This window comes from Nipponia nippon, unplaced genomic scaffold (assembly GCF_047370975.1).
Source record: "Nipponia nippon isolate SJK-2023a ecotype South Korea unplaced genomic scaffold, ASM4737097v1 scaffold_4, whole genome shotgun sequence".
NCBI lineage: Eukaryota > Metazoa > Chordata > Aves > Pelecaniformes > Threskiornithidae > Nipponia > Nipponia nippon.
In genome coordinates this window covers 29,818,440-29,830,681 of record NW_028262358.1, presented here as the reverse complement: position 1 = coordinate 29,830,681, position 12,242 = coordinate 29,818,440, and the positions used below count along the sequence as shown (strand labels likewise).

At 36.6% G+C, this 12,242-nt stretch overlaps 1 protein-coding gene across 5 annotated transcripts in view; it reads left to right on the top strand.

The window, feature by feature from the left end:
• SRBD1 (S1 RNA binding domain 1) overlaps positions 1 to 11,365 on the top strand; it is a 131,277-nt gene extending 119,912 nt beyond the window's left edge. For all 5 annotated transcript variants that reach the window (XM_087775137.1, XM_087775133.1, XM_087775135.1 and 2 more), the window contains exons 22-23: positions 7,444 to 7,628; positions 10,145 to 11,365. In XM_087775137.1, the coding sequence (XP_087631263.1) occupies positions 7,444 to 7,628; positions 10,145 to 10,434 (475 nt within the window). In that variant the 3' untranslated portion in view covers positions 10,435 to 11,365. The remainder of the gene's footprint in view (positions 1 to 7,443; positions 7,629 to 10,144) is intronic.
• Positions 11,366 to 12,242: the final 877 nt, after the last annotated feature.

Here is a 12,242-nt window from a genome sequence, read left to right as displayed (position 1 = left end):
AGTGGTGACTTTGGTTGCCAAGCTTTAGGCTGGAGCCAATTTTTATGGCTGAATTGGAAACCCCTGAAAAATAGGGATTTTATAATGGAAACACTGATGTAATCTTTACTACAGTGGCACAAATGGTGCTGGAATGATTGATTTATGGCATTTAAACATCTTAACTTAAAATCGGTACAATTTCTGTAAAATAATTGGAAAACATCCTACTGGTGATTTAACGCACTCTGCAGATGACCAAAACATTTTTGTTCATGGTTTCCACACTGTCAAAGCTTGGCTTTGTCATGTGCAGCTCTCACGCTTACGAACACCTCTAAATATTATGAATCAGAGTTTCCTAAAAGTTAAATAAAAAAAAAAAAACTTTGTAGGCAGCGTATTTTCCTGCAAAGCAGAGCTGTGTGTTAAATTTCTGAAAAGTCTATATGTGAAAACCAGTTTATAGTGGCAGAATCTTCTGCATACAATTAATACAACGTGTAGACCATATCCAATTTCTTGGTACATATTGTAAAAGAACTGGTAGGAAAACCGAGGAAATGTTTGGGAAGTCCCAAGAAGTTACAACCAGGTTATGCTTATAAACCAAAATGCCGGAAAGAAAATGCAATGTTTTTTCTTTGTTGTATCAGTCTGCTGGGTGCAGTTGGTTTCGTATGACTGAATCTTAACATTTACTGATTTTTATTTAAATGTCATAAAAATGCTCTTTGCTAAAGGTTGGCACTCAGAATGTGTATTTGCTGCTCACAGATTGCAGCATCTGGCAGACAGGTTGTATTTCAGTCTGACTGAGAAATATTTTACCAATATTTATAAAAGATCTCAAGTTGTGATTTAGCATAATGCAGGTGAGGATCTTCCTTGGTTAATTACCCAGGTTTAGGGCCTTGCCTGGTGGGGGATAGTACTCCTCACTGCAGTTGGTTGTGCCTTTAGGGAAGCTTTTGACACGCTGAGCAGAGTGAAATGCAGGGAAGTTTCATGTCTCACCCTTTGCTGTGTATTGATAATACTGCTTGAGATCCCCAGAAGGACTTCAAAATCCCACGAGGATTCAGCAAAGCACTCATTCATGTGCTGCTTCTTCACCAAAGTAACATTTGGATTTGATGATCATTTCAGCAAAACATTTATGTTCATAACATTTTATATTCCATTGTAGATGGATTGATCACTTTTCAAATATCTCTGGTGTTTCTGCTACTCTTTTGTGTGGGTGGATGTAGCAGCTGATCCATAGTATCTCGGTTGCTATGCTTGAAAAGCTGCACTTGCTAGCTTTGATGGCAAGTACTGACACATAGGAAAACGCAGAAGGAAAACTGTTGATTAGGGAGAGACCACCAAAAGAAAGAGGTCTTCCTCTCCTGCCCTTTATGCCACTGCACACTTGCCCTTTGGCGGCATGCCCAGCTCTCTGCTGGCCTGGCTTGCTTCTGTCCAGGTCCCCTTGTCGTCACTGAGCAACCAAGGCAATGCTTAAGGAGAACAGAAATCAGGGAAGGAATAGTTACTTGGTATGGTGTTTGAGAAATGAAAACAGATTCTTGTGTTGTATTTAATAATGCAGTCTACATGTGAATATTTTTACAGAGGATAGGAGTTTTTACTGTGGTAGGATGCCTTTCCGTAAATGCACTACAAAGTCATCAGGAACATCTTTTGTCCACTTCAATAAGACTGTAGTTGCATGTACATACACGTGTTTTATGTATTCAAGCTATTTAACATGTAAAATAATACTTTTTAGTAAAGTCTTTAAGTTTCTTTTTAAAAACCCTAAAAAAAGTTAAGCTCAGTAAATTAATGAATCTTTATGACTTTCCAATAGGAAATGGCTAACCCTAATTAAGGAGAACACTTGCAGAATTAGGGCCATTAAGCCTAATAAATAATAATTCATATTCATCACTTTAGAAAGCCAGTTCATTCACAGGTCTGACTATTAATTTAGTAGCTGGATGTTTAAAGGACGTATTTTTGAAAGTTATCTTGTCAGTAAATAGAAGAGCAGAAAAGGCTTTCACTGCTAATTGCCATCCGATAAAGACATTTAAAAACTTTTATGTGATGGAAAATATACAGTTAACAAGAATGATTAGAAGAACTTGGAAATAACAAAGAATTATCCTCCAGTTACACTATAAATACTAGACCCATAAATCAAGTGGTATTTTTTTCATTTGTTGCAATTTTTTAAACTTGTATAACTTCCTACTGGTTGCATTTGAAAAAAAATTCGAAGATAAAAATAAACTTTTTTATGGAATGATCTCCTTTAACTGTAGTACTAATTCTTTGCGGATAACTAATCATGTTTCACTATTTTGTATCTCGGGTTACGCTTCAGTTACGTGATATATCGGTAGCCATGAAAACAGCTAACAGCAGCATGCCTAATGGTATGGGAGCAAAGTGGCTATGCTGCAGTGTAACCATGTCTGAATTTCTTTTCTCATTTAGAAACTCATTGTTTTTTAGATTTATATGTTCAAAGAGTCATGAACTGTCTGAGTACTTTCTTGTCTTCTGCATGCAGCCAGATAATATATAATAATAATAATTTATGCGTTTGAGGAAAAACATATTGGTTAAATATCCTTATCTGGCTAAACCACATAAGTAGTTTTAAATATATTTGAAACTTTAACTTTCTGTGTTCAGCAACTAATTACAGAGAGTACTGTACAAATATTATTTGATATATAATCTGCATCAGTAGTTGAAAATTGAGGATCTGTATCACTAGTGAGAACAAGAACAGTCGACATCTGCGTTATACAAATAATGCTTTTGCATTTCAAAACATTACTAAAACATAAATGTCTGCATAATTTAAGTTTGCTACTGTCATAAACGTACATTTTACCTAACAAAGTGCATGCTAATGCAAGGTTGTTTTTTCAGAGTGATTATGTTGCATTACCATTAATTCATGTGTGCACTGTGACAAGATGTAATGGCGTATCATGTTGCTTTAATGTAATGAATCCAGTACTCCCAGCTCTTAAGTCGTGTTGCTGGAAATGATTACATAAAACAGAAATGACTGTGACTAAAACCCTTGCAAAGCTTTAGAACTCCTGCACATTGTAAGAAGCTTTTTGGGGGGTTTAAAGTAACTTCGTAAAAATTTACTGAAGGCTTTCTTTAGTAATAGTTTTAACTCTTTTCTGACTGTTTTTTGCATTCCACTGAAATTTGCATTATCTTTTAAGCATTGCGAGGGCTGTGCCATAATTTTGTGCAGATGTGTATGTTAAGTGAACATGATGTGCTTATTTGTTACATTTATGCTACTTTTCTTCCTTTATCTGGGTAAGATGGATGAAATTATGTATTAAATAAAAACATCAGCGATTTAGCCATGACCATTCTCTGCAGGTCCTGTAAGACTGCAAAGATTGCTTTTAAAACTAAGGTGGTTGCAGAGGTTTCCGAGTATCCTCTAAATCTGAAAACCGTAAAACTCAAAGTCTCTAAACCAGCTAAATTTCGCTCTGTTCTGACTCTCCTAAGACTCTGTCGGCTTTTAGCTGAGTTGATGTGCCTTGAACAGAAAGTTCGCCATTCACTCAGACGCTCAACGTTTGAGGAAAGAAGGATAGTATATCTTATAAGAACAACCTCACTTCAGAAAAAACATCTCATCTTTCTCATCTGCGTTTCTGTTAGGTTTTATCTTTCTAGTAGATAAACATAGCACTTGAACTACTGCAACATTTTATTTAGTTCACATATGTAGCCAGGAAAACAGTTGAAGGGCTTTCATTTTTGCAGAGATCATTCATGTTCTTACGTTGTGCAGCTGGAACTGTCATTTACAAATTGGGTAAGTGAGATATTTCAAAGATTGTAGTGAGATAGTTTAACATTATGAAGATCAAAATACTTAAATTAAGGGAAACCTCTTTTTTCTCCCCTGTAGCCATATCCCAGTCTTATTAACAACTATATCCTTTTTTTTCTGACCTTGAAATAACTCTCGAAGGAAGTTGTTGGGTTGCTTTTCTAATAAGGAAACATTTAACTTTGTTCTTAGCAATGACATTTAAAAATAGAAATGATCAATATAATGTGCCACTGTTCAGTCAGAGATTTGTGCTTTCTATTGATTTTTTTCATTCGAAGTGCCCTCAGGCTATGTTCATTTGAGTGAAAATGATACATTAAATATATAAGTAGATTCAACAGTATTTTTAAAAACTATATCTGTAATCACTAAGAAATTGCTTTTATTTGGAAACAGTTTAATACATAGGTTTTACCAAAACCTAACCTAAAAAGGTGAGAATTTCCAAAATAGAAATATATTGTTTCTGGTAAAGATTATTTCTTTTGTGTGTATGTGCATGCTGGGCCTTGTTAAAGTTCATGTTCTGCCTATACTATACCTTGTAATTCTAAAATATTCTTGACCAAATGCCTGATTTTTAGAATACTAATAATTCTGCTGAGGTTGGTGGGACTCCTCATGTACTTAGACTTGGGCACATGTCTCTTCAGGTGGAGCAAAAGGTGAAGAGGTGAAGCATCCTCTTCAGGTGGAGCCAAAATTTTATTCTGAGCAGTAACCATGTTAAGTTATTTAAACAACTGTAATTGATAATGTACGGCCCAAACCTACCACCCTTGCCTAGATGAGGAATCCTTTTTAATATCGGATAAATACTTTCATTGGGATTTCCGGAGGGTGAGGGAGGCAGAGGAAGGAGCAGGGAGTGAAATAACTTTCATGAATAGTAATTGAGGGCTCAGGCACCTGGGTTGTGTCCTGTTTCGGGCCGGTTTTCTTTCCAGCAGCCTGCACATAGCGCCGTGCGTTCTGATTGCATTATCCACACGTTCAACAGTTCTGTACATAACAGGGGTTTCTTTATACATCGGTGGCTGTTCTGTGGGCTGCACTTATTAGCAGTGAAACCCACCCTGTTATCAATTTACAAAGTGAATGCGCTTCTGCAAAATCTTAATGGTGAAAAAAATGTTACTTGGAGGTACTTGAGCTGAATTTCCATTTGAAGTGAAATAAAGCCATGTACATGAATGTCAGCAAACTTGTTTATAGGGGTGCGCGGTAAAGCATGCATTATTTAGAAGGTTGAGTCATGAGGCTGGTCGGGTTTGTCGTGTTACATCTGGCATGTCAGTCAAAGCTGGGGCAGCTGCCGCCTGTCACTAGTGCTCTGGTGGGGCATTGTCCACCTATCAACGTTAGCAGCCAGCAGCCCTGAGGAGTTTTGTGAAGAGCACTTCACCTGGACCTACGTGCACTTTCAGTATTATCATTGCAACCACTTTAGTGCTCTTTTGAGACCAACAGAAGATGGTTTCGTAGAAGGTCTGATATTTTTCATATATAGGCTCTTATTAGATAAAGTATTTGAGTAGTAGTAATGTTTTCTTCTTAGTTTATGGAAAATAAAAATTTGTATTTAATATTATAAACAACTTTGCATCTGTTTTGATATTTACTTTGTTTCCAAACCACCTCAAACTACTTTAAAAAGTGATGTCAAAAGTTGAAATGCAGTCAATCAAAACAAAACTTAGTACATCCCAAGAACAGCATCATCCACTGAATCAGTTGTTGTTTTTTTTTTTCTTCATACATTGCCACATGAAAGATCTGTATGCGTTAAGAGAATTAAAGTGAAAATTATATCTGTCGCTATTAAGGGCAAATATATGTGTTTGAGCTAACAGTACACTTAAATAGGCATGCTCGCACTTGAATTTGGTAAAAAAGTGGAAGTCCTGGTAGCCAATTTTAATGTATGTCCTCCTTTTGGTGAAATTAGTGGACATTTTGGAGTGAAGATTTGGCCTTGTGCTCAAAGGTGAAGTTTGTGATTTACGGAAAGTTGGATATTACTTTAATTATGTTCCCTCAATTTATATTTTCTCAAAAAGAAATATAATTTTCTGTTTCAGTCCATAGAACTTTTTATCACTCGCCACCTGAAATAATGTCAGTTGGATTCCTCAGGTTAAAAAAAAAGAAAACAGCAAAACAAAGAAACCCCTTGCTGTGTCTCCTGCCAAAAGAAATACTTGCCTCAGGTTTTGATAAAAGCACAGCATGTATTTTTGAGGGGGGGAAAGGAGGATGAGTACCAGGGGCTTTTGCTTTCTTAGGGAGCTGGAATGTCTCGCACCACTCCCAAGTGCAGGGCGTGAACCTGCTGGGCAGCACTTCTTTTGCAGCTTGTAGTTTACACCTGTTGTAAAGTAGAAAAAGGACAGGAAGGAGGGATCATTTTTACAGATTTGGAAGGAATGTGTCCTCGGACTCTGGAGGACAGGGACAATAATTCTACTTGTCTGCTGTGGTGGAGAACACGCGAAAAGCCATGTGCCTCCCTCCAGCAATAAGGGACATGATAAAGCAGAATGGAAGTGGCTTATTCGTGGTGAGAGATGCAGAACAGGGCAGCAGGACAGATAAATGAAGTGTCTCCTGAGAAAAGGACAAATTGCTTTATTTAGCACAATGTGGCTCAGCTTCTATGAGCTGCATCCTCATTTTCATTGGTTTATATCCATTAAAGATGTGTTTAGCATTTTTAAGTCCTTCAGTGAAATAAGGATGTTTATTCAGTGAGAAATAAACATCGTGTAAGGCATCACTACTGCACATGAATTTTTGTCATCTATTCTATGTGCTTCTCAGCATATGTGCCAACATTGCTGAACTAAAAATCTCAGTAAGTGTGTTTGGGGGGAGGGGACAACATATTTGTTTTAAAGTACTAGTTTTCAGCCTTTTTAGGTATCAATCCAAATTTGTCTCAATCTGCAATGTGTGTATGTATGTGACAGTTGGGAAGGAAGAGGGTTTGTGTTGTGTGACTACTTTGACTTGATCATTCCTTCGTTTCTGTAAAATTAATTGTTCTTAACCATGAAGTTCATAGACAAGAGAAGTATTTTATGTGCAGTTTTTCTTATTCTTAATTTTGGTTAAAGATTATTTGTATTAATTTAATATTTTAAACGTTAATTGTTGTTTTACTAAATTGCCATTCATTTTAATTTGAAAGTGACAATAAAAATGACAGTATTCTAGAACTCTCATATTTCTAGGGAGCTTTCATGGTAAGATAAATCTTTCAGTCATAATCAGATTCGGTTTTAGCATGACATAAATCTTTGGTCTGAGAAGTGATTTACATGTTGAAATTTTGCATCTAGTTTTGTAGCCTATTCCAGGAGATACATGTATACAGATAGACCCAAAATTTCCAAGTTTGTCTCGAGTCAGTGATGAGTTGAGAGGATATGAACTTGGAAAACTGTTCGCTGTTCATATTTTTATCAGAAGTTTTGTTCATGCATCAATGCAAAAGTAATTAAAACCTCTAAGTATAGCAAAGGTTTAGTTCCCACTGAAGGATGTTACAAATCTCTCTCTGTATCTTTGTTTGAACTTTCCAGGTTTTTATCTTTCATTGGAGGAAATGCAAATGACATAGGAAAATCAGATATGCAGCAAAAAGTAAATGCAGTAATTCAAAAGGAAGGACTCGAAGGCACAGCCAAAAGGCTAAATACAACAGTGCACACACTGCAGCTGATCATTGATGGTCTCACTCAGCCTGAAGGCTTTGACATCCGAACAGGTAAACCTTTGTTTTGAAGGTTGTAATCTCAGTTTGCTTGTTCTGCATACAGCACTTTAAACAGCACTTTTTCTTCTAAATTCAGTAGTGGATTTTCATGAATGTGTAACTCCATTTCTTTTTTCAGACAAGGTAAAGGCTATATCATAGTCAGATGTTTCTTTCCAGCTCAGTAGGTAAGGAGTGTGAATCCTGTCTTAAATCACCGCATTTTCAGCGGTAGGAAGGGGAGTTGTATGGCTGTTAACAAATTAAATAGTTTCAATATGTTGACTCTGTACTGATTAAATCTGTGTTGGCCCTCTATCACAGAGGGGAATGCTAAGACCAAGCTGAAACAGTAGTCATAAAGGTCTGTGGAGCAGTAGTGTAGTAATGTGTAGTTCTGCTCTTTTATTGCACTAGTTCCTGAAGACAAGTGTAATTGGAGCACATGGCTCATGACCTACCTTGGTTAAAACTTTGCAGTAGTGCTGAACAGTTTGAGGTGGAGGGGAAGAAAGATGAGGTAAGCAATGAAGTAAAACATCTGGAGATGCTGTGGTTTAATGAAACTTACAGCTGGATTCTCTTACGACAGCAAGCAATAAAGGTAGGCAGCAAAGATGCAGGCTTGTAATAACAAATAATAAACTTATGCCTAAAAAAAATAACATTTCTGTCCCCCTTTTTTGGGTTCATTAGTAGTTCCCTTGCAGATTTTATAAATATTTCCCACTAGTGATCTTGAAAACTTGCATTTTCTATGTCTCCATTTGTTCTGGTGGTCTCACATCTAAATTACAGTAGGATAAACTATTAACATATGAAGATATAAAAGCAAAAGAGAATCTTCAGTGGAAATATTTGTATTCTGCTGATCCAGTACATTCAGTATTACTGTAGACAGAATCTGTGACTGGAGCAGGGAGCCTAGTAGCCTTGTACAGCTGTAATTCTTTGTCTTTGCAACCCTGCTAGTGACTGTCAGTGAGGAAATGCATCACATCTAACAGGGCTCAGGCAGATTGAGTGGTTTGTACTGTACCCGATTCAAAAAATAATCTTGATTGAAGATTCAATTCCATTGTTGTTCCCAACAGTAGAGATGTGACATTAGGGAATTACAGACAAAGAGTAGCTTTCCTATGTATCCTCTAAAATGTAATTGAAATTCTGTGTTGTGTATTTTTCCTGAATGATTTTAGTACAAAAGAAAATGGGAAGAATTGTTTGAGGAACGGGAAAGAATAAAATATTTTTATCATATTATTTTAAAAATCTTTTTCTAGTCTAGGTCTTGCAAGGCATTTCTTGCAAGAAATTGTCTTTTTAACATTAAAGTTGAACAGCTAATCAGGTAACTGTTATGAATCTGCCAGGGTGCGGAAAAAAAAACAGGTTTGCAAACACTTAAAAAGACTCCCATCCTTCCTCTGAATCTTCTTGCGCTCGTTGCCCTGAATGGCTGTTTAGTTGCTTTTTTCATTGAAATACCACTGCACAGTATAATGTTACAAAAGGATTAACCATTGTGGACTTGAGCAATTAGGTACATTCCTTCAGTAGAAAATTCAATGTCATTCAAAGCCTATTGCTGCGTTTGCCAGCTTGTGTACTCCATTGGGGTCTGATCCACAGCCTGGTGAAGTTACAGACTGATTGATTTCCAGTGCATTTTAACTATAAACTTGTTCAGGCTGTATTTTATTTCTCAAAGGCAAATATAGGAAAATGGTTGCAATCCTGTTTTGGTGATGCTCTGTGTGGAAAATCTCAGTCCTATTATATCTTGGAAAATGTAAAACAGCAGTAGGAAAAGGTCAAAAGGGCAGTTGTTGAGATGGCTCAGAAGGGTTTTCTGTAGGAGCAGAAGGTGGTAAGCAAGTAACAAGAGAGTTTAAAAGATCTGTCTGTGCCCTTAAATGCAGAATGTGAATTTTAATATATTAGGATATTACCTGCTTATAATGATGCATGTGTGATTTTTAAGTTGTCAGTGCAAAGAAGCAGTTGATTATGTGATGTCATGGTGCAGATGAACAGCAAGCCTAAGAACAGTGCATTGTTGACTTCTCTCTTCAGCATGTGATGAGTCTGAGCATTCACCTTCCTGTATACAAATTTGTATAAGAATAGAATTTTATGTATAATTTATGTAGCTCAAGTAAGAGTCACCTCAAGTCTTTTCTCCCTAGCTTCAGGAAAATTTAAAGACTCTTTCAGTCACTAGCTAATATACTACACGCTTCTGATCCCCTTGTGATAGTTTCATACCACAGAGTTCACTATACTTATTACTGTGTTAATCGGTGTCTTTTAAAGTGATTAATAAAATACAAGAAATCAGTTGTTCATCACAGATGGGTCTTTATTTTAAAAAACCATAATGAAGCAGTATTTGGGACCTTAGAGGTACCTTCTTAATTAGAAACAATGACTTCTTAATTAGAAACAATCAGCTGGAAACAACCCTTAGAAAATAACACAAGCTTTTTCTCCAGTGTCTTATTTTTGTTTCTTGTTTCTTATAACAGATTTTGATAAACCTGACTTCAAGAGAAGCATAGTCTGCTTTGAAGACTTAAGTGTTGGTACTGTTCTGACTGGAAAAGTTGAAAATGCGACGCCATTTGGAGTTTTTGTTGATATTGGTGTGGGAAAAGCAGGTTTGATTCCAGTGCGAAACATAACAGAAGCAAAACTTTCTAAAGTGAAGAAGAGAAGAAGCCTGGGGTTAGGTCCTGGAGAAAGAGTGGAAGTTAAAGTGCTTAATGTCGATATTCCTCGACTGAGGATAACATTGGATCTTATTCGCGTTTTATGAGAGGGTTTTTTTATGATTGAGCCTTCATTTTAAAGGTTAAGTAATGTCAGCAAGGTTCTGGAGATTCAGGCATTTAATGAGGGTGTTGAAAATGAACAAATTTTGAAACCTTTAGCCTTGCTGCTTTTTCTTTTTTTTTTTTTTAATCTAACAGTTTTTTCCACATTTCTTGAATCCTTTCCGTTAATAATTGTTGGAACAGTTTATTGGATTACCTCCAAGCAACCTTGTTATTTTGTCTGCAGAGTAAATGAAATTCCAGTGGGCTGTCAGACAGATCTCTTATCTGTTCTGTCTGTGCAAGATTTGCTGTCTCAATCTTTAGTCAGTACTGCATGAGCAGACACATCTACTGCTCCCCTTCAAAAAACAGCCATTCAGTTTGCCTGTTTTCTGGTTGAGAGTCTAAAAGAGGGTACCTAGTTGTAGAAAAAAAGTGATCTTTTTAAGTTAGTCAGTGATGACATGGCTTCAAAAGTAGACTTAAAAAAGAGCAACTGCTAATACTATTGATGGTTCAGAAATATTCAGCTTTAATTTATTTGAGCAACATTATTAGGAGGTCTGTTTACCTGTCTTATTGCTTGTTCAGTTATCATTGATTAACACACTTGGATGTACCTTGGGGTTTAAGGAACTTTGCTCAAAGGTGTCAGAAGACATTTATGTTGTTCTATACTTGTGCAAAATAAAAACATTTCTGGCCATCTTTTCTCAGTGTACCTGTTCTACAAGTGATTTAACAGTCCTAGTTCTCTTTCTTTCCAACATGTTCTCAACCAGTAATACTTCAGCTTAAGGATGCAGCTTGTGAGGATGCAGTTGTCTGACCCTCTGGATGGTATGCACTTTCCTGAGCTTTAAAACCACGCTACAGCCCATGGCCTGATGTTGTTCCTGATTTAATAAAATAGTTCTAGTCTGTCTTGGACTCCTTTGACTTGACGTTAATTTTTTTTCCATCTTTGAGATAATGTATTTTTCTGCCTGCTTTGAGTGGAGAACAATTTTTCAACACTTTTCTTCACACACTATGTTCATGAAGGCATGATTCTCCATAAAGAATTTTTTGCTGTTTGTAGATGCTTAAAAAGCTTTTCTAGACTTCTGTTTTAATAATAATACTTATTGTTTCCCGCAAGGAGTGCCTAACACATGAGATATTTTTCCTTCTACTGAGAGACTTTCTCTTTTGGTGGTGTTTCAAATGAGTTACCAATTTGGCCAAGGTTGCAAAGGACAGGTGATGGTATAGTGGCAGAGCAGCCTCCAGCAACAGCAGATCTGTGTGGCCTTTCCTGGGAATTTTTGGTGGATTGGACTTTTCTTCCTTTGAACTCATCAAACTCACCTGTAAGTTGCCGGAAACATCTATCTTTAACAGATGAGCACAGCCAACATCTATAGTGAGTGTCAAACATCTTTGACAAGCTTTCTAACTACAAATGTCCAAATAGCTGTTGGCACAGGGACTATGTATTACTTAGGAAAAGGTTGGCATCATTTAATCTCCCAGCTCTGTGCTTTAATTTTCAAAATTAAGAGCTAGCTATAGACAGTGTATTTTGGAGATTATGGAGTCATTTAACAGATGGAAAAAAAGAGATATATCTTACTAGTTTTGCTGCATTTTGTCTACCTTCACATTCTCTATGATGTGAAGGTCAGCACAGCTTGGAATCATGTTTCTCAGGCCTTTTGAAATTTTCCTGCAATACTTCTGCAAAGTAGATTTTATTGGTATGAAATTAGAAACTCTGATACCATGTTACTGTCTTTGAAAACACAGGTGCAAAGCAAACAAGCTG